The sequence below is a fragment of the Podarcis cretensis genome, assembly GCF_951804945.1.
Source record: "Podarcis cretensis genome assembly, chromosome: 8".
NCBI classification, from domain to species: domain Eukaryota; kingdom Metazoa; phylum Chordata; class Lepidosauria; order Squamata; family Lacertidae; genus Podarcis; species Podarcis cretensis.
The window spans coordinates 88,570,470-88,593,443 of record NC_137177.1 but is presented as its reverse complement, the minus strand read 5'-3'; the positions used below and the strand labels follow the sequence as shown (position 1 = coordinate 88,593,443).

Genomic DNA, 22,974 nt, shown 5'->3' with positions numbered 1-22,974 from the left:
ACTATTTCTGGGTTAGTGGAATCTGTAACCTGAAGCGTATGTAACCTGAAGCGTATGTAACCCGAGGTACCACTGCAGTATAATAAGGAAAGGTAAATGTACCCCTGACTGTTAGGTCCAGTCGCGGACGACTCTGGGGTTGCGGCGCTCATCTTGCTCTATAGGCCGAGGGAGCTGGCGTTTGTCCGCAGACAGCTTCTGGGTCATGTGGCCAGCATGACTAAGCTGCTTCTGGCAAACCAGAGCAGTGCACGGAAATGCCATTTACCTTCCTGCCAGAGCGGTACCTATTTATCTACTTGCACTTTGACGTGCATTCGAAAAGCTAGGTGGGCAGGAGCTGGGACTGAGCAATGGGAGCTCACCCTGTTGCGGGGATTCAAACCGCTGACCTTTCAATCAGCAAGCCCTGGGCTCTGTGGTTTAGAGCACAGCGCCACCCGCGTCCCTTATAATAAGGAAAACCATATGCAAAAATGTGCATATTGGAAGCAATCTGCATCAAAATGCTAACAATTTTTCATGAGGATTTTTTAAAAATTGCAAACTTTTACTGATATGCGGTAAACTTAATGTAAGACCGGAAACATGAGAAATTGGAGAAGCCCAAATTGACGGATGCGTAAGTATGTCTGGGGAAAGGTGGCAGGTGTGGGATGATGAGGACCAGAGTGGGGTCCCTATTTTGGCTGGGGAAGTTATCTAGGCCCCCTTGATTTTTGGCAGGGTGGGGAAGAAGCGCAAATGAATTCTGTGTTAAAAAATCAGAGATATTTCAGCATGGGGAAATTGTCCATTTCTAGCGCGCTGCTTTCACACCTGGCCGCAAAAGAGATGCAGGTGGAACCATGGGCTCTTTAAAAGTCTGCATAGATTGTTGAAAAGAGTTTATGGGGCTCATACAAATACCAGGGATTCAGGAACCGAAGAGAAGCAGATTCTTCTAAGCAACTGACACCTCAGGAAGAAAGGTGAAGCTTGGAAGAGGAGAGTAGAGGAAGTGTCTAGAGGTAAGCAGGAACTGCCAGAGATGAGAGAGAGAAAGAGGGAGGGAGAGAGAGAATAAGGAAGCATTTCTAGAAATCAGACTAGCGATAAAAGAGTGCAAAACTGAAAGGGGGAAAAAAAGAGACCACTAATCTGTAACACAATATCCAAAATTCATACTTTTGTATGTAAGCATAAAAGCTTCTAGATTCAAATGTTGAATTTTAGATTTCAAAATTATCATTATTTATTTATATGCTGACTTTCCCCCAGTCTGGGACTCAAGGTGGCTCACACAGATAAAACAGAAAAAGCTAAAAACATAGAAAGGGCAATCATTAAAATGTAATTAAACACTGATAGAAATTAAAATAATATTGACACGATCCATTAAAAACACAGATAACAATAAAAGGACTGCAGTGCCAGCTCTTTCCTCAAAAAGTCAGTTTCCCAATGCTTTTCCTGCTGGCAGAAGGAGAGCCAGCAGGCTTCTCCAGGGAGGGAGTTCCAGAGTCTGGGAGCAGCCACCGAGAAGGCCCTGTCCCTACCAAGTGTGCCTGAGAGGGAGGGTGGCAGGACCAAAAGAAGGGTCGCCCCTGAAGATCTGAAAACCCAGGCAGGTCCGGATGAGGGAATACAATCTTTCAGATAGCCTGGACCTAAGCTGCATACGGTTTTATAGGCCTTAATCAGGACTTTGAATTTTAGATTTCAAAATTCAGAGCATGCTTTCAGTTTGGAGGCAAATTGCCCAAATCTCCCATTTTATAACCCGAAATTTAAGCTCTACTAATAAGAAAAACCAGCTTTTTAAACATCGAAATTCTACATTTTCAGAATTGACTAAAGTTGTTTGTTCGCTCGGCAGTTAGGCATCACTTAAGATGGCATAACCAGGCTTGACATGAAAGCTCCTGGGATTGAGTATCCACTTCCAAGGCACTCAAGCATTGGGAAACAAAGGCAGCGGGCAGGAATGCCAATATTTTAAATAAATGAAAAAATGATATACACCATTCACTCCTCTCTTGGTTATTTTAAGATGATAAAGAATAAGAGAGAAAGCCCTGCTTCCACCCATCTAAAAATGAAACTGGTGGGGATTTTGGAGCTTTGCTTGGTCTGTAATGGGAATATTGTCATAATAGGGATTAGGAGGGGAATGGAAACCCTCTCCCACAAAAGCCCCCAGACCTGCTATTTGTCAGGCTTAATCCACTCTGAGGAGGTTCCTGTGCCTGCCAATTTCATTCACTTCTGCCAAAATGGGTGTGGGGGGGATATAGCCATTTAAAAACTCCTCATAAGAGTGAATGTGAGCTTCATTTTGCTCAGAACCCAAATCACAGACTGAGGCAGAGGGAGCACAGAGCAAAAGGATTTGAATTTTTTTTTTAAGCACAGACACAAAGCGAATATTGGGGGCCATCCTAGTGGTTAGAGGGTTGGACTACTAGGACCTGGGTGAAACCAGGGTTCAAATCTGCTGGGGCCCAGACACTGCCTTGCCTACCTTGCCGGCCTGTTGTGAGGGCAAGGTGGGGGCAAACCAATGCTATTTTTCTAGAAAAAGGGGTTCTGGAACTCCCCATAAACACCTCCATCCCTTATTCCCTTAGAATGGCAACCTGAGAGGGGCCAGAACTGAATTCTGGCTGAAAAAAAGCCCTAGGGAGAACCATGTACAGTGGTACCTTGCAAGACGAAATTAATTCGTTCTGCGAGTTTTTTTGTCTTGCGATTTTTTCGTCTTGCGAAGCACAGATTTTGGAAAAGCTTCAAAAATCACCAAAGTCTTCAAAAACCTCAAAAAAGGCTACCACACTGCGTGCTATGAGTTGCTCCTTGAAGTCGTCACAACTGCACCCCCTGAATGCACAGTTTTAAGAAAAAGGAAACAAACTTGCAAGACAAAGGAAACAAACTTGCAAGACGTTTTCGTCTTGCGAAGCATGATTCTGATAAGCTGATCTGATTTAATGTTTTGCTGTTTTAATGATATTGTGCCATTTCCCCCAAGTCTCTGAAGCTGAACTAGACAGTCAAATAAGATGAAAATGGATGCAGAGCTTTTGTTTAGAACGGATACGGAAGTTTAGAAAATGGCAGCTTGGCTCATCCTTCCTTCACGATCTTCACTTTGTCTCTGTGTACTGACTGTATATCCTTGGGGTGAGTCACGGCCCCGTGAAATCTGTTGACGATTACACGCAGCGAGCATTTAATTTTATTTACATAGCCTGAGCATCACTAAGCTTTATCCAAGCTGAAAACCTCAAGGGTGGGAAGGGGGTAGGGGAAAAAAAAAACTTATTTCCAAACATTGTTTTGCTGCAGGAGAACTGTAAACAGAGCTGTGGAAATAAGTGCTGCAGGGTCTAAACAACCAGCGGCCCACCAGCCAAAATGCAACCCACCGGCCATGTTGGAGGCTTGATGAAACTCTTTCGCTCTTTTGACTGTCTGAGGTTGGTATCCTGCATTCGGTCTTGTTGTGGGTGAACATATCAGACGACACAGCGATTCTCCAAACAGCTCTTGTTTATTCACAGGCCAGGACAGAACTGAACTGAAGGGTTCAGTCAGCCTGCTTATATAGAGCTCCAGTACAACTTAACTGTAACAACTTTCTAAAACTATCCAATCACTGAACATCACTTTCGATCCCTTATTTGCATAACTATCTACAGTATCCCCCTGCTGGCCCTGGGTGATAACTTCAGTACATAACAGGTCTGGTGGGCCTCACACCATGCCAGCAGTGACTCTCCATGGCATGGAGTCCTACCATGGCTCACTATTTATTTATTTAATGCATTTCTACCCCAACTTTCTATCCAAGGAGCTCAAGGTTCTCTCCCTTCGCATTTAATCCCCACAACAACCCTGCGAGGTAGGTGAGGCTGACAGTCAGCCACTGGCCCCCAAGGTCCCCCAGTGTGGACCCTGGTTTCTCCAAAGCGATGGCTTTGTGGGGTGGGGTGGCAACTGGAAATCCAAAATAAGTTGGGGTGTGGACGTGGGAAGCCCTTCCATCTTCAGCTCAGCCTGTATATGTGTGTAAGTAAACCCATATATCTCAAAAAAAGAAAAGAAAAAGACAACACAATCTCCAGTCACCTTCAACACCTTCAATTTAGCCAGCTAGCCCTAGTGATCATCTAATGTTTATTGGATGGATTTCCCCCTCTGAATTGATTTTTGCAAATTTATTGTTATTCATGTTTTATATTGTATTTTATGCTGTTTTTTCTTGCATCAATTAAGTGTTTTAAATTTGTTGTTAACCGCCCTGAGCCCGGTTTTCTGAACCGGGAAGGGTGGGGTATAAATAAAAATTTATTATTGTTTATTATTATTATAACTCTGAGGAAACGAAACCTGAGCTGCTCATGGAGACTCCTCTCCCAGGGATTGGAAATCAGTGCTTAGTGTGGCAGCACCAACACTTTGGAACTCCCTGCCTATTGAGATCCAGCAGGCGCCTTCTCTGTACTCTAAAAATAATCTAAAAGCCTGCTAAAAATATTCTAAAACCATTATTGTTTAGACAGACGCTCAGAAAGTTCAGGTGATTTTAATCTGTTTTAGGATTTTGACTAATAATAATAAAATTTATTTATACCCCGCCCTCCCCGGCCAGAGCCGGGCTCAGGGCGGCTAACACCAGTAAAATTACAATAAAAAAAAATGGGGGGACGGGACATTTTAAAATACAGGTATGGATGTTTCAACGTTAGGATTCCCATTTTTTCTTGATTTTACTGTTTTATTGTTTCATAAACCACTTTGACGTTTTTCTTTTTCTTACAATCCGGCGGTGTATAAACTTTATGAAATAATTAAAGAATGCAAACAACCCTTTTGGTGCTTCACTGTGTAAAGTCTTTTCAGAACGAATCAAGAATTTCCAAGCGGTCTGACAAGCCCACGATTGAGGCCTTTTCCTGAACTCATGCCCTGATCTGCAAAAATTCCCTCTTGAAAGCCGCAAAGAAAATTGCCTCAGAGCGAAGCAAGACAAAGGCCTCATAAAACCTGTCTCCCTGCTTTCCCCTCTGCCGTGGGGAGTGGGGGGTGTTTCAAGAGGGCAGCCTTTGGCAGGCCTGATTCCTTTTGTGAGGGGTAGACAGGGCACTTATGGGGTTTTCTGTGCATGAAATTATTTTGTAAGAATGTGCAGATCAACCATGAGAGAAGCAAGAGCAGGGTACCAGTTCACAACAAAGCAACCCTCCTCCAAACTCCTCCTTGCCATTCAGTCTCCAAGAACAAAGGCTGAGTTGCATTTATTCATTATTACAGTTATTGATCCATCACCTTCCAAACCACCGTGGATGTTTTCTGTTCTGTTCTGTATCAACAGCCAAAACCCACAAAACTTATTTGGTGAGAGGCAACAGGGAGGCCAAAGGAATAAGAGGCATACGGTACGGGAAGCAAAGCTTAAAACATCCTTAAAAGCTATTCTTCAAGCTGACATGAGAAACAAAGGGGGCCACAGTGGTCTATACGGAAGAGGAAGAAAAACCCCTACAAAATCCACGGTTGGGCACAGCTGGTCTATGGCTCAGCTCATTTGGAATTAAAAATGATGGTCTGTCCCTAGTGGTCTTAGGTTTCCATGGTGATGGTGATGACAGTTAATTTATTAGTTGTCTTCTAAAACCACCACATCAAGGTGATTTACATATCAGATAATTTAAAACAGAAACACAGAAAACAACAAATACATTTAAAACAGGACTAAAACCCAGACAAGTGGGCAGACATGGGAAAGACCCATTTATCCAGCTGAGAATGCTTATGGAAGCAAAAATGTCTTCAACTGTTTCTGGAAAGTGTGGGTGGTGGGCGCCTGTCGAATCTGGACAGGGACAGAATAGGGGCAGCCACACTAAAGGCCCTGCTCCTCTGAGTTACTATGGAGCAGGCTTCCGAGATCTTTGCAACTTGCAAATCTCTTGCAGACTGCAAGGATCTGCTGGGTGTTTGTTTATTAATTGCATTCATATCCTGCCTTTTTCTGCAGAAAGCTTAAAGGTGGCGTGCATGGTTCTACTCTTCCTCCTCCTTTAATCCCCGCAACAACCCTTTGAGGTGGGTTAGGCCCAAACCAACCAGCGAGGTGACTGACTGGCCCAAGGTCACCCAGTGAGCTTCACGGCCGAGTGGGGATTTGAACCCTGGTCTTCCAGACCCTAGCTCAGGATTCTAACCACTGCCCCACGCTGGCTCTCTTGGGGTTGCCCTCGGTGCCAGCTTGGCCCTCAGTGTGAGGTATAGTGATCAGCCAGTGTGGTGCAGCGGTCAGAGTGTTGGACTAGGATGTGGGGGACAAGGGTTCAAATCCCCACTCAGCCATGAAGCTCACTGGGTTCCCTTGGGCCAGTCAACGTAGCTCTCAGCCTAAGCGACCTTGCAGGATTGTTGTGGGGATTAAATGAGATGGGGTGGGGGACAACAATGAACCCCACCTTGAGCTCACTGGAGAAAACGGTGGAATAGAAATGCAGTATAACAATAAAATAAATAAATATAATCTAGCATGCACCCAAGGGTGCCAGAGGGATTGGTTTCACACTTTATTCTATTTATTTATTAGGTGGCGTACATACTGTATTTTTCACTCCATAAGACACACTTTTTTCCTCCTAAATAGTAAGGGGAGATGTCTGTGCATCTTATGGAGTGAATGCGTGGTCCCTGGAGCCAAATTGCCCAGGGGCGAAAAGCAGATTGTGCTTTTTTTTTTTTTTAGAAATATGGAAGGGGGTGTTGAAATGAAGCTGCTGAGCAGCTGATCGGCAAGTGATCAGGAGGGAGATAAGGGACGCTAGTAATAAAGGAGGCTGCCTGGTAAGGGGGGAGGTAAAAGCCTATGGATTCTCAGGATTTTTGCATTGGGTCACCCCAAATTCACCATCAGATCACATAGCATGTCCATGGCTAAAGCCTACACACACAAAAAATCACACATCCACTGTTGCGTGGGGCCATAATGGCGCAAAAATGTGGTTACAAAGCACGGATCCACATGGATTCTCAGGATTTTTGCATTGGGCTACCCCAAACTCACCATCAAATCACATATCATGTCTGTGGCCACAGCATGAACCACTGAAATCATACACCCACTGTTTCATTCAGAATATTTTTTTTCTTGTTTTCCTCCTCTAAAAACTAGGTGTGTCTTATTGTCAGGTGCATCTTATGGAGTGAAAAATACGGTACTTCTCCTCCCCATTTTAGCCCCACAACAACCCCAGGAGGTGGGTCAGGCCGAGAGGCAGTGACTGGCCCAGGGTCACACCCAGTGAGCTTCTTGTCCCAGATCCCAGTCCAACACCCTAACCATTTCACTGCACCACACTCCATATGGATGTCTCCCTCCTTCCACTTTCTGCATTGAAAGCAGCTCTTTCAGGGGAGCAGCTCCTATGAAGCCCCTGCTAGACCCTCCCTCTCTTTCGTCGGGCTGGTTTTGGCCCCCACACCCACACCCAGGACCACAATTTTCTGCTGCTGCTGCTCTGCCTGTTATTTCCTCTGCTTCTCCACCCACGGATCCCTTGTGCTGAGATTCTGACCGCCCAGAAATATATAATCAACCAATTTATGGGGAAACGTACAGCTTTTCCTCAACACATAGAATGCTATTCCTTGCCATGCCTGCACCACACATACATGATCCCTCCATTATGAGATTTTATCATTTCACAGCGACCCTTGGGTAACCTGATTGCTGCTAGTATGGTTGGGAGGAGCCCAGAAAGCGCTCGGATAATCAGCTCTGCCCAGATTTTTCACATGCGCGTACACACACACTCACACACACACACACACACACAGAGGCAACTGCTTCTGGAACCCATTAAGAACAGCTGCAAAAGGAATGAAAGCCTGCAAACGAAATCTCTCTTACAATCTCACAATACCTGGTGATCCAACATCATTTAGTGCTTCCCGTCCAATTTGGAAACAAACGTTAGGAAAGAGAAGAGGAGGGCCAAGATCCAATTTGCCTTGCAATAAGGTAGGCTCATGTACCGGATAAACATAATGATGTACAGAAACGTAGAATTGTAGAGTTCAAAGGTACACCAAGGGTCATCAAGTCCAGCCCCTGTGGTGCAGGAATCGCAGCTGAACAATCCCTGACAGGTGGTCATCCATCTGTATAGACTGACTGATAGGCAGCTTTTTGTTTTTGTTTTAAGTGTTAAAACCATGTTGGGAAGGGATGTTGTAAAAACGAGCCTAAAGGTCTTTGAGGAAGTGTGAAGGAATTTGCTAAAGGGTTTTATTACCTTGCTTTTCCTTGCTGCAGCCTGGGATGTTTGTTACCTTATCTGCTTAGAAACCGAATTTGCAATGCTTGCCTTGCAGGAAGGCAGGCTCTTCCAGTGGAGTGCATTTGTGGCTCAAACACGCCACAGTAGTTGTTTGCAATCCCTTGATACGTCCGTTTAGCTCTGGCTCATGTCTACCTGCCCCTTCTGTGCAACTGAACTGGGAAATCCACACCTTGACGCTGTGAAAATAAATCCACTCAAAGGCACTAGGGCACATCTGTGGGAGTATGACATTTGCCATGTGAAACCAGCTCTTGGTGGTGCTTCAGGCATACGCCATTATATGAATGTTGTTCCTGGTTGTTGCATGTTGTTCCAACCATGTTTCACACCTTTTTCGTAGGCTACCAGCCAGAAACAAGAAGAAATAAACCACATTCCCTTATTCGAACAAATTGATCCGATGCTCTCTTTTGCATTTGATTTCCTGACCGGCTCTGTTGTTCATGAATGCTTCACCTTTGCAAGCACAGACTAAGAACAGATCTAAATCATGGTTGAAACTGCCTCAATCGTGCCACTTGCACAGTTAAGGCTGCAATCCTATGAGGCACTCAGTCGGCTTGCTTGCTTAGGATTGCGTTGCCTGCCACTGGCCCCCACTCCAAATGGAAGCATTTGCAACCCTGCAGCCTAACTGGAGCACTTCATCTGCAACAGCGAATCTGCCACTTCCCCCTGGGGAGGCACAGACATCTCACCCAACCATTGACCTCTTGGCAAAAGCCTCTCCACGCTTTGTACTTGCTAACCATAAACAAGCCTCTGGCATCTCCTGTCCATCATCCAAGCCCATTCCCACCCCCCACCCAGGTCCAGCCCTTCAGTTCCATTCCTGCTACTACAGAAGAGGAGGCCCTCAGATGTCAGGATAGTGATAAATGCCTGGTTTCTGGCAACAACACTGGTGATTTTACAAGAGTCGTAAAACGAACACAATGGTAAGTGATACTTACGGAGTCAATGATTCCCTGGAGAGCTTCGAAGCCATCATTCACCGGGAAGACGTGATCCTTGCTGTCAGCGATCCGTGCCAGCTGGAAGAGCAACAAAAAGGGTCAAACGTGTCAGCAGCCAGCAAACAATGTCATAAGGAGGACTTGAACGCAAACTCTTGTCCAAGCAAACCCAGGGGCTGTGGCTAACAGGCAACGGCGGTTTTCGTGTGTTTGCTTTTAACGTGCCAGTGGCCAATGCACTGTGATTTCTTTTGTCCCACAATCGGGTTGAGCAGGATTTGCAGCCCCTTCGAAAACATAAAATGCTTTGTTTTTGTTTTATAGTCTTTTAGAATTGGAAGGGATCCCAAGGATCATCTAGACCAACGCCCTGCTAAAGGATCCACAGCTAAAAGGCTCCCTGAGAGCTGGCCATCCAACCTCTGTTTAAAAACCTCCAACAAAGGAGAGCCCACCACCTTCAGGGGGGCTCTTGTTCCACTGTCTAACGGCTCTTACTCTTCCTAATATTTACTTGGAAGCTACTTTCTTGTGATTTGAATCAGTTGGTTTAGGTCCTCTCCTCTGGAGCAGCAGAAAACAAGCTAGTTCCATCTTAAATGTTACAGCCCGTCGGGTGTTTGAGGATGGTTAGTGTTATAAGTAATAAAACTGCTCCTTTTCCCTTATGGGGTACCCAAGAGCCCATATAGAGTCCTTTCTTAGGTTCTCTATCAGTCAGAGAAAATAACAGAGACCAACCAGAGAATATTGAGAAGCAAATCAGCTAGTAAGTCTGATCTTTATTAACTGTTGCAACAGGGTGCTCCCCTCACACACAGGAAAGGAGGACGACCCAGAACAAAGGTGTGTCCGTCCTTATATAGACATTTTAAATTGCTCGCCCTGGAGTCCAAGGACCCCCCCCCCCCAGAAACAGCATACATATATCACAGAAGTGGTGTAGCCCAAGACCACCCCCCCAGATACATCATACCAAATCAAAATGTTTATTCGGCTTTACGCCCATCATGAAACACAACACAACAAAACAAATCAAATAAAACAGTGAACTCGTACAAGCCACAAGTAGTATAACACAGTTTACAACTCACAAGGACAAATATCAGCCATTCATAAGAAAAGTTTAAGATTAAGATTAAAATTAAAAAAAATTGCACTACACTAAAATCAATATCTGATGTTGTTATAGAAAATTCTTATAACTATCAATAATCAGCTAACATTCCATTCCGTCTCTTGTACGAGAGGACGGCTGTTAGGAATTTAGCAACCTGTAGGGTAATATAAGGATCCACATCTTGAAGAGCCCAGGCAAGCTGTAGGTCTACTGGTTTGTCAGCCATTGGCTGGATTATGGAGTTTAGTATGCTAGCACGGGCTGAACTGTACAAATGGCAGATAAACATAACATGATATAGAGATTCAGATGTTTTCATTTCACAAGCACACGTTGAAGGGACTTGGCCCTTAGTGAATCTATGTCTCAGCACGTTTGTTGGAAAGACATTAAACCTAGCTCTAATGAAGGCATATCGGTGAGACGGGGCCATAAGCGATGTTAAGTAGGACGGAGTGCGGTAGATAGGGTACATCATACCTACATCACAGAAAAGGTGGTCTACAACAGAAATCTGAGTGCTTTGTTTTTACCCTGTCTGCCAGGTGACCTGTTAATGGTCACTTGACTGGATTACCTGGGGAGCCTGGCCATCCTTTTGTAATGATAATACTTAATTCCTGAGCCAGGTCACAGGCTCACCCTGTTCATACCTTAAATGTGCCCTTAAGGCAGGATTTGTGAGGACAGAGACAATGGGGAGGTTTCTGCATTTTGTTCGACCTTGTAGAGAAATATTTGAGGTGACTGAAAGAGTCAAAATGGTTTTAGGACTTTTCCTGTGGGTTTTAGGCATGTGGTTTATATATTTATATATGTGTTTGCTTGGTACATTTGTGAACATTTATTATATATTTATAAGACCTAAATTTTTTTATAACATTAGCATATGTGGAGAATGGAAGTGTGGAACTGAGCAAACATGCCATAAGTAGCACTGGCTCTCTTATTTATGTCATAAAGTTTATTCATCACTTGACTGTGGGGAAAACCCAACCTCAGTTTAGAAAAAAGATGAAACAATAAACTTATCACCAAGAAAAATGAACAACAATAATTTTAAAGCTGCAAAAAGTTGAAATAGCAGTAGGCTCACAAAAGATTAAACTCGCGTTAACTTTCTAAACATCTTGTAGGCTCGTCTAAACAAGAATGTTTTTAGCAGGCGCCAAAAACATTGCAGCGAAGGCGCCTGCTTGATCTCAATGAGCAGGGAGTTCCAAAGCGCAAGTGCTGCTGGCATTCTTACAAAATGTTCCTATAAAAGATGGAGTTCACACACACTTAAAAAAACCAAACTGCTGTTTTGTGCAAATCTGGTATATTGGGAACTTACCTGTGTTTCATTGAAATCTTTCACACCAACGCAGTACACAGTTGCCCCAAGGTCACGGGATCGGTTTGCCTTGAGCAAGAGAATAAAGAATAGATAATTACTGACACAGATTAAAGATGTAATCATGTGAACATAGTTTTCATGGCTTGACTTCAGGTTTGAGCTTCCTTTAAAAAAGTGATGACTAACTCTCTCCTAAAACCATCCAGCCATTTTACCTGCCGATGCCTATCAAGTCTGTCTACAAGTTCAGCAGTAGGGAAAAGAGAGTGTCTTAAAGTTATAGGAAATTGAGACATTGAAAAGAGATATTTCCTTCAAATTTCATCCACTTCTGTCAAAAGGGGAAAAGAAGTTTTCCCATGATAGCCAACAGGGAGGTACGGAGCTTTAGTTTTCCCAGATGAAAATGGCAGGCCCAGAGGAGTCCAGCCTTCTGACTGGGGCTTCTGCCATCGCCATATCATTTTTCATTTATATTCCACCTTTACACTTATATTCCAAGGAGCTCAAGGTGCATACATACTGCAGCTTCTCCCCAGAGGTGGGCTAGGCTGAGAGTGAGTGAGTAGCTCAAGATCACCCAGTGAATTTCATGGCTGGGTGGGGATTTGAACTCTGGTCTCTCCCAGATCCTAGCCCAGAACTCTAACCACTACATCACACTGGGCTGCCCACTGCCAACCAGTAAGCTGGACCTGATCCATTTGCCCAGGAGCTTCCAAAGCAAGAATATGCTTCCAGGCCCTGGCTCACCAGAAAGCAGATACAGAAGCCAGTCACCTCCTGAACTTTAAATGATATAATATTTGAATTAATAAGGATGAATGCCATACTGTCAGAATTGATGCATTTCGTTTTAGAAGAAAACTTATATGCCCCCTTTCAGTCCCAGAAGAGGATCCCAAGGTGACTTGTCATAAAACAAATTATTACATATCAGAAAACAAACAAAAACAGTGTGATTGAAATGAGAGACAAAAGAAGAAAGGGGGGAAATTCAGATCTAGCTAGTGGACCTGTTTCTTGTAAATGCAAATTTATTTCTGCCCAAGTTTTATTATCATCACTTTTTTTTTGCTGGACTTCCTTAATTTCCATTCCACAAAAGGAATCTTTCCATTTGGGTGTTCAAGGCTCAAAATTCTACTTTTACTGGGGATGTGGGAGAAACCTCACCACCACCTCCACATTTCCATTCCAGTTAATAATTCCCTCCAGCTTCTGGTCAGAAAAAATCCAAGTTTTCACACCATCACAGCACTGCATTTCATCAGGCTGCCAGATACAGCATCTCTCTCGCCCTTGAGTAGATACACAATCAGCCCGATTCAACTATCAAAATCCTGTTAAGAGTCTATAAAACAACGCACTGGAGACTATCCAACTAACGACATGTCACTCTGACCTGCATGCCACTCTGACCTGGGATGTACTGGAGAAATAACAGCTCTGTATCACTGACCCTTTTGCCTGCTAAGCTCCCTCTTAAAGGTAAAGGGGCCCCTGACAATTAAGCCCAGTCGCGAACGACTCTGGGGTTGCGGAGCTCATCTCGCTTTCAGACCGAAGAAGCCAGCGTACAGCTTCCGGGTCATGTGGCCAGCATGATTAAGTCGCTTCTGGCAAACCAGAGCAGCGCACGGAAATGCCATTTACCTTCCCGCCAGAGTGGTACCTATTTATCTACTTGCACTTTGGCGTGCTTTCGAACTGCTAGGTTGGCAGGAGCTGGGACCAAATAATGGAAGCTCCGCCGACCTTCCGATCAGCAAGCCCTAGGCTCAGTGGTTTAGACCACAGCACCACCCGTGTCCTAAGCTCCCTCTTAAAGCTCCGAAAAATCTGGCTCAGCCACCCTAAAGCTTTTGCTTCCTTTTGTGTGTTTAAATGGCAGGGGGTGGTTTGTTGTAACATTCATGCAGGGAGGAGGGTGATCTCCCAGTTGTGAAAACCGATGGCCTGAACTCCCAACTCCACCCACTGCAAAAAAATCAAATCAAATCCAGGGAGGGGAACATTATGCATGGAGCACATCCAGTTGCCTTATCCTGTTACTGAGGAATTGGGATTGTTTTGGCCAGGCTGCTTTCTCTGACTAGGAATAGATACCACAGTCTGTGGCCTACTTGCAAAAGATGCATTGGCCCTTCATGGCCATTCAGCACAGCCTGAGGGATCAGAGGTCCTGTGTTTTAACACTGAATTGGAGCAAACGGCAATTGGATTTTCCACTGATTTTCCCAGGACGTTTCCGGGCACAATTCAAAGTGTTGGTGCTGACCTTTAAAGCCCTAAACGGCCTCGGTCCAGTATACCCAAAGGAGCATCTCCACCCCCATCGTTGAGCCCAGACACTGAGGGTCCAGAGCTGAGGTCCTTCTGGCAGTTCCCTCACTATGAGAAAGGAGGTGACAGGGAACCAGACAGAGGGCCTTTTCGGCAGTGGCACCTGCCCTGTGGAACGCCCTCCCACCAGATGTCAAGGAAATATACCACTACAGTGGTACCTCAGGTTAAGAATTTAATTCGTTCTGGGGGTCCGATCTTAACCTGAAACTGTTCTTAACCTGAAGAACCACTTTAGCTAATGGGGCCTCCCGCTGCCACCGCGCCGCCAGAGCACGATTTCTGTTCTCATCCTGAAGCAAAGTTCTTAACCCGAGGTACTATTTCTGGGTTAGCGGAGTCTGTAACCTGAAGTGTCTGTAACCTGAAGTGTATGTAACTGGAGGTACCACTGTATCTGACTTTTAGAAGACATCTGAAGGCAGCCCTGTTTAGGGAAGCTTTTAATATTTGATGAATTGTTGTATTTTAATATTTTGCTGGAAGCCGCCCAGAGTGGCTGGGGAAACCCAGCCAGATGGGCGGTGTATAAATAATAATAAATTATTATTAATTATTAATAATATTATAATAATTAATAATATTTATTTATTTATTATTTGCTCTGATTCAGCAGTGAAATGGAGGTTTTCCCCAAGGAAAGCACCAGGACAAAAACAACAACAACCCAAACACCTCTATGCTTGGATAAGAAGTGCAAACATGTGCTTAGAAATCTAGAACCTAAGGAAGTCTGGATGAGCCCTAAAATATGGGACCACCCATCAAGTGAATGAGGATAACCTGGGTTCAGCAATCCATGCTCAGGTGAATCCCTGCGACGGGTTGAGCTCCCATTGCTCGGTCCCTGCTCCTGCCAACCTAGCAGTTCGAAAGCACGTCAAAGTGCAAGTAGATAAATAGGTACCGCTCCGACGGGAAGGTGAACAGCGTTTTCGTGCACTGCTCTGGTTCGCCAGATGCGGCTCCCTCAGCCAGTAAAGCGAAATGAGCACCACAACCCCAGAGTCGGCCACGACTGGACCTAATGGTCAGGGGCCCCTTCACCTTTACCTTTATGAAGCTCGAATGTGATTTTTCCCTCAGCCCCTCCCACACTCTGATCTGCTACCTGCACTTTCTTTCAGGACACCTGGGATTGATTCCAAACAGATGGCACAGGATGGGTGCCAAGCCAGCTCTCTGAGTTTTTAAGAAATCTTACACCCTGTTTTTCAATTAAAATTTTAAAATCGCACCAGGGAGACACATGGCATGATGGTCTCACAACGCTCCACATCAAGGGACCTCTCATTTGGGGCCAGATCCAGTTCCTACTCCTTGATGGTTGCCAAGGGCCCTGCATATAGAAAAACTAACAGATCTGTTTCCATTTTCTTATTCTTTCCCAAAATGAGGTGCAATTCTAGGTGAACTCTGCAGTCATTTTGTCACATGCATCCATCTATGAGACAGACCTCTGAACTGTCAGTCTGTGGCTTCCAGCTTGTCTGGACAAAGTTCCCCTTGTCTGCCTGAGTCTCCAGAAAGAAATCAAAAGTCTTGTTGTCAGGCTTGCTTAAAACACATGCCAGTTTTGATCACCAGGCAGACAGAGTCAGACAGGCAAAACATGATCTTTATGGGTGCAAAGATATGCCATCGGCCTCACAGAACCCGATAGCTCACTGTCTCCTGAGGCAAAACAAGATTAATGAACGAGTTGTCTCAAAGAAAGGGGTCCTTTGCTTTTCTGAAAAACCTGGAGAGAGTTAAAATGTTGGTTTTTCATCTGCACGGAGAAGGGAGATAAAGGCTGTGCCTTTTCTTGTTTTGTTTTTTTTAATAAGAATAGGGGTTGTAAAGGAACATGGCTAAGAACAGGGTTTTGGATGAAACTGGGTGTTGGTAAGCCAGGCTGATTCTTGGAGGCAGTCAGTGGAAGCCAGTGTGGTCTAGACGGATGGGTCAAATGCTACATGTGGTTTGGATGAGATGCATTTGAACTTTCAAATCCCAGCTGAGATGTGGCTATGGACTGGGTAGGAGAAACCCCTCTGGGCTGCCTCTGCTGTTTACATGGTGGCCCCATAATTTCCTCGTGGACACTTGGTTTTGCTGACACCCAACCACACAGGTTCACTTATGCGATCTCTTGCAAGTACAGGGAGATGTGCTTGAGAAGCTGTCTGCTCAACCCTGCATCATGATGGGAGAAGCATTTTAGTATGAGGGTTTCTAAAAGATGGGTGTACTGGGATAGGTCGCTCAGTCTCAACCCTTCCTCTGTGAAATGGCAAGTGCCACGACCACAGAACTGAACAGAACTGAACAGCCAGCATATACCACTCCCTGCTTCTCCACACCAAGGCTGGTCAGGCAAAGAGCTTGACGTCTATGGAAGAGGCCAGGAATCGCATCTGTCCAGACTTCCTCGCCTCTGATGCAGAAGCTCTGCTCCCTAAAATTTGGTGTGTACAGGTAAAAGGTAAAAAAAGGTAAAGGACCCATGGACGGTTAAGTCCAGTCAAAGGAGACTATGGGGTTGCGGCGCTCATCTCGCTTTCAGGCCGAGGGAGCTGGCGTTTGTCCACGAACAGCTTTCCAGGTCATGTGGCCAGCATGGCTAAACCGCTTCTGGCACAACGGAACACCATGACGGAAACCAGAGCACACAGAAACACCGTTTACCTTCCTACCACAGCAATACCTATTTATCTACTTGCACTGGTGTGCTTTCAAACTGCTGCATTGGCAGGAGCTGGGACAGAGCAACAGGAGCTCACCCCGTTGTGCGGATTCAAACCGCCAACCTTCTGATCGGCAAGCCCAAGAGGCCACAGCGCCACTCGTATCGGTTGTGTGAAGGCAGGTTGGCATTAGTAAGGAGAAAGGGCAAGGTCTTCTGTCCATGATCAGAAGAAATATAGACTCCACATATTCAAGAACCATACATGACCCACATAAGCAGATTATTTGGCTCACACAGTTTCACTGAAGGCAAGACAAAGAATTTCCCTGCTGACAAAACCCACCTTTGACTGAACAGGCAGGTATGGGGAGCCAGGCGCCCACCCCCTCATCTTCCTAATGATTTTGAACCCATCCCATTTACCTCTCTTTCTGCATAGAAGAAAAGGTCCTCGTGAAGCTCTCCATCTGTCAGCGCAATGATGACACTCGCCGTCCTATAACCTGAAGAGAGGAAAACCGTTCCATTAATATGGTGAGTGAGGAGATGAAGTGGCATGTGGATGCATGGAATCATAGAATCACAGAACTGTGAAGTCGGAAGGGACCTCTGATGGTCATCTAGTCCAACCCCCTGAAATGCAGGAGGGAAAACTTTGGTGCAAAAAAACACACTTGAACATGGAGCTTTAAAGCACAACTTGCTCTACAGCATTATTGTGCTTTTCAGGCCACAACAGAAGAATTACGGCTAGTATCTGTACCTTTCCAACCATTACTGTACAGTATACAGTGGTACCTCGGGTTAAGTACTTAATTCGTTCCGGAGGTCCGTACTTAACCTGAAACTGTTCTTAACCTGAAGCACCACTTTAGCTAATGGGGCCTCCTGCTGCTGCTGCTGCGCCGCCGGAGCACGATTTCTGTTCTCATCCTGAAGCAAAGTTCTTAACCTGAAGCACTATTTCTGGGTTAGTGGAGTCTGTAAGCTGAAGCGTATGTAACCCGAGGTACCACTGTACAGCAATAGACTTGGATTTGCAACCAAGCAAACACACAGCAAGGGGGCACAGTCTGTTGTGGGGCTCTGATGCATCCCTGAACATTACAGATTCTTCCAAATGCCTCTTCGGCACAGCTACGGTTTACACCTTAAGCCGGGCATAGGCAAACTTGGCCTCCAGATGTTTTGGGACTACAACTCCCATCATCCCTAGCTAAGAGGACCAGAGGTCAGGGATGATGGGAACTGTAGTCTCAAAACACCTGGAGGGCCGAGTTTGCCTATGCCTGCCTTAGGTGTTGACTTAAACATAGCATCACATGTTTCTGCCCAGGGACCAAACCAGGCATGGCAGCAAATGTGCAGCTGCCTCCAGAACAAGCCACAGAATCTGGCTCCTCCATCCCATCCATGACATCTAACAGGATGTGCCTCATGCCATGACATGACAGTAACACAGGGAGCTGCCTTCTCCCAGGTCAGATCACTGGTCCTTCCAGCTCAGAGTGGCAGCAGCTGCTCTTCATGATTTCAGACAGAGAGGCTTTTCCAGCTCTGCCTGCAGATGCCAGGGACGGAAGCTGGGATCTTTGGTATGCAAAGAGATCCAGCTGGCTCAGTACTGTCCACACTACTTGACAGTGCCTCTCCGGGGCTTCAATCAGGAGTATTAGCCAGGCCTACCTGAAGGTGGCAGGGACTGAGCCTTATGCTCTGCCAGGGGTCCACATCCTGTATTTCCCCACCTTCTGTCACTGTCAGTCAATTATGAAGAGGGTAATGCATAAGAGTGTGACGTCAGCATGCCATGAGACAAGTTCTTGTCAGGAGTTCAGCCTACACTCGAGTAGGACTCTGGCAGAGACACATGCCCAACTGGTATGTTCCCTCCCTCCTGGTCCATCGTTCGGGAGCTTCAAAAGCTTTCTTCAGCCCGAATATCACAGCGACAGAAGCCAACTGCCACTGGCACACTTAGGGATCCGCAGAGTCTTCGCAGCTTGCATAACAGACCTCAGCAACTCAGCATTTTGGCTAATCTACTTTATTTACATATAAACACACACGGAGCACTGCAACATGGCTCCCCCTCTCTCTAGCATCAGACAGCAAAGAGAAAGAACAAAGGACAATTGTCCCACTTCACGTAACACTGTAACACAAACACCCTATCTCTGTCACTTCCCACTCTGTGAAGTCAAAACATACACTGTCATGTGATAGACTAAAATCCCATGAATGCAACCATGGAGCAGGAATTCTAACAGTTCTGCCATGGGTGGCCAGAAGGAAAGGCAGAGTCTACTGGGCTACCTGGTAGCTCACTGCTGGCATTGATGGTAAGAACACTGGACGAGGCTGACCTTGGGCTTAACCCAGGAAGATACTTCTGATGCCCATAAGCAAGAGGGCATACTCAGAAGCACAGATCAGCGGAACGACTGTGAGCACGTACTCATGCTTTCTAAAACTTATCAGCAACTCATGTTCTGTGAGTCAGCCCACCTTTGTCCTATAGTAGGGTGAGGACACGGGTGGCGCTGTGGGTTAAACCACAGAGCCTAGGACTTGCTGGTCAGAAGGTCGGTGGTTCGAATCCTTGCGATGGGGTGAGCTCCCGTTGCTCGATCCCTGCTCCTGCCCACCTAGCAGTTTGAAAGCATGTCAAAGTGCAAGTAGATAAATAGGTATCGCTTCGGTGAGAAGGTAAACGGTGTTTCCGTGCATTGCTCTGGTTCTCCAGAAGCGGCTTAGTCATGCTGGCCACATGACCTGGAAGCTGTACACCGGCTCCCTTGGCTAATAAAGCGAGATGAGCGCCGCAACCCCAGAGTCGTCTGCGACTGGACCTAATGGTCAGGGGTACCTTTACCTTTTAGGGTGAGGAAGGGAGAGTTGGAGCCATGCCAGAGCCAGTGTGGCATAGTGGTTAAGGTGTTGGACTAGGGCCTGGGAGACCAGGGTTCAAATCCCCACTCAGTTATGTTGTATCTCACTAGGTGGCCCTGGGGCCAGTCACTATATCGTTCCACAGCCTCACAGGGCTGTTGTGGCTTTAAATGAGGAGGGAGAGAACCATGTTCACCATGTTGAGCTCCTTGGAGAAAAAGATGGGATATAAATGCTATAAACAAATGAATCAATGGTTGCTGCTGTGCCCTCCACCCTGTAGAGTTTGTCCCCGGGTGCAAATGATGCTCTAGAAGGTTCATGAACCCTGGACCTATTTGGGAGCTGGCCCCACTATGACAGAATTGCTTGTAAAGTAGAAGAGCCAAGCATATTATCATCTAGATTGCAGCACCGCCTGCCAAAATGCATTCTTCTCCCAAGAAGATTGTTATCTCGCTCTTAAGCCCGGCCCAGGCTTGTCATCGGTATCAACCGAAAAGCACACAACCATCATAAAGCAGAACCAATTAAAGGTAATTTGGATGGCTGCCGGCAGCTCCTTGCAATAAATCTGAGAGGCCTCTGAAATCAAGGATTACATGCTAAAGATGATATTTTGCACTTGCCAAAGCTAAATATAATCGCAAGACTTCTACCTGCAAGGGAGAAAAAAGCAAATGCCCCAGTAATTAACAGCCTCTTTAAAGTACCTTATGGTTAGAGTGCCCCCCCCCCAAAAAAAAACCCCCAGGAGCAGATTTTTTTTTAATTGCCACATTGCTGAAGAGAATGAAAAATCAGTTTAGATACTCTGCTAGTCTTGGGTTCAACTGCTTTCTGGGGAAAGTTGAGGAAAGCAGTTGAAAAAAAGTATCACCCAAGAGGATTGGGGCCACCTAAAACTTACTTTGCCAGACTTCAGCTCTCAAATTGTGAAGGGCTTTAAAAACCAACTCCTTAATGTGATAATATTCAAATCAAATCACAAATGTCTCAGGGCAGTTTATTAGTGCAGGATCTCTGGCCAGGACTCCTGTGCTGCCTGCTCAGAGCAGCACATGGAAACGCCCTTTACCTTCCCGTCTGAGCGGTACCTATTTATCTACTTGCACTTTGATGTGCTTTTGAACTGCTAGGTTGGCAGGAGCAGGGACCGAGCAACGGGAGCTCACTCTGTCGCGGGGATTCGAACCACCAACCTTCTGATTGGCAAGCCCTAGGCTTTCATTTAGAGACCCCCCAACTCATTCTTACCTTGAACATTTTCATGGTAAATTTGCTCACTTGCCTGAAAGAGAAACAAAAATGACTGTCAGAACCATAAAGAAGAATGTGAGAAGAATAAGGGGCCATGTTTGGAAACAGCAATGTTTCGGGCCTGATCCACCCGCTGCCCACCCACAGTGTGATTGAGAGCAAGTGTAACGCTGGTGCAGTTTGTGATTTACCCTCTCGAAGCCTTCGTGCATGTACGTGTCTCCTCCTGGCAGGACCTTCTGGAGCTCCTCCAAGCCTTGACGGATCTGCTCCCTGAAACAGCAGAACACAACATCTCCGCTGAGGGAAAGCCAACTCGCTATGGATAAAATTGGTGCATGAGGAATAACATTCAGATATAAAGATTTTAGATCTGCCCGTTCCAAACTATATTCAAACTGAAATGCAACGCAGTTGAAACAGGGGACACATTTTTAGATGCTGAATTTAGCCAACTCAGCCTTTCATGCCATCTTTAAGCACCTGCGGAAAAACTTTCTATTTCGCCAGGCCAATCCAGGCAATTAATTATACATCCATCACAATAGTAAATTGATGTCTGCTTTTAACTTTTATGGTTTTACTGTATTTTATTTGTTTGTTTTTATTGCTGCAAACTGCTTATACAGTATGTATATTTTATGACACAGCGGCATGCAAATATTTTTATAAATAAACTTATGTCAAGCATGTTCTTTTCATTTTTGTAATACATTTTCTTACATCAATATCCTGCCTTTCTACCATCAATAGAACACAAGAGAATGCAGATATATTCACTGAACAGTAGTAGTCTCCTAGGTGCACTTTAGACTGTATCCTGGGGCCCAAGCTGTGCTCAGGACCAGTTTATTGAACACCTTGTAAGTATTCCTGCATCGCAGGGGGTTGGGCGAGGTGGCCTTCGAATTGTACAATTCTATGGTTCTATAGTTCTTTATTCTGTCCCTTCCAGCCAGTCCTCGCCTTCATGCAACACAAAATTTCAGCAGCTGGACCTTCTTGCTCACAATATTTTGATGAATCAATGAAGTTTATATAGCTAGATTTTATAAATCACATTGTGTAACACAGGCACGTCCAACAGGTATATCATGATCTACTGGTAGATCATGGAATGTTCCTGGTAGCTCTCTGGTCTTTCAGGGATCTCCTTTCTCCCCCCCCCAAAAAAAAGAAGAAGAAGAAGAAAAAAAGAATAAAAAATATCAACAACTACTGTTTCATAAAAAAAGTTCAATCACTCTGGCTTCCTAAGAAAAGCTGAACAACTTTGCCTTTCCCAAAAAAGCACAGCAACTTTTGGTTCCTAGACAAAAAAGTTGACCATCAGGTTAAGGTCCACTATTTGACTGTGGATTCAGGACCCTAAATATAATCAACTATTGATTATATTCTGTGTATATCACAATGCTCATTCAGTTTCATTCATTCATATATGCCATTTCCTTCATTCATTCATATACTTGTAACAATGTAACATAGATGCTAGCTGCATATATCATAGTCATAGAAACAAAACTTTACATTTCCTTTATTCGTTTGCTTCCTAAAAAAAAGCTGAACAACTTTGGCTTCCCAGAAAAAGCCCAACAACTTTGATCCATCCAACGACAATGGTGAGATCACTGCCAGTCTTTTTACACTGTGAGTAGATCACAGTCTCTTGGGAGTTGGACGTCCCTGGTGTAACATATCTATAGCTTAGCAGACAATTTTACCTGGCTTCAGAAGAGAGGAAATAAGAGTATGGCAGGGCATTGTTTGGGGGTGGCCCAGGGGTATGGATCCCCCCCCTTTGCTAAATTCCTGGGTGAAAATCAGTCTAAAAAGGTAAAGGTAAAGGTACCCCTGCCCGTACGGGCCAGTCTTGACAGACTCTGGGGTTGTGCGCCCATCTCACTTAAGAGGCCAGGGGCCAGCGCTGTCCGGAGACACTTCCGGGTCACGTGGCCAGCGTGACGAAGCTGCTCTGGCCAGAGCCAGAGCCGCACACGGAAACGCCGTTTACCTTCCCGCTGGTAAGCGGTCCCTATTTATCT

At 45.3% G+C, this 22,974-nt stretch overlaps 1 protein-coding gene across 1 annotated transcript in view; it reads right to left on the bottom strand.

The window, feature by feature from the left end:
- The window catches only part of ANTXR1 (ANTXR cell adhesion molecule 1), a 135,360-nt gene that overhangs the window by 91,031 nt on the left and 21,355 nt on the right, over window positions 1-22,974 (bottom strand). The window contains exons 4-8 of the mRNA XM_079987513.1: window positions 21,124-21,205; window positions 20,930-20,963; window positions 17,204-17,283; window positions 11,761-11,829; window positions 9,302-9,382 (exon numbers count right to left, since the gene is read on the bottom strand). Coding sequence (XP_079843639.1) covers window positions 9,302-9,382; window positions 11,761-11,829; window positions 17,204-17,283; window positions 20,930-20,963; window positions 21,124-21,205 — 346 coding nt within the window. The remainder of the gene's footprint in view (window positions 1-9,301; window positions 9,383-11,760; window positions 11,830-17,203; window positions 17,284-20,929; window positions 20,964-21,123; window positions 21,206-22,974) is intronic.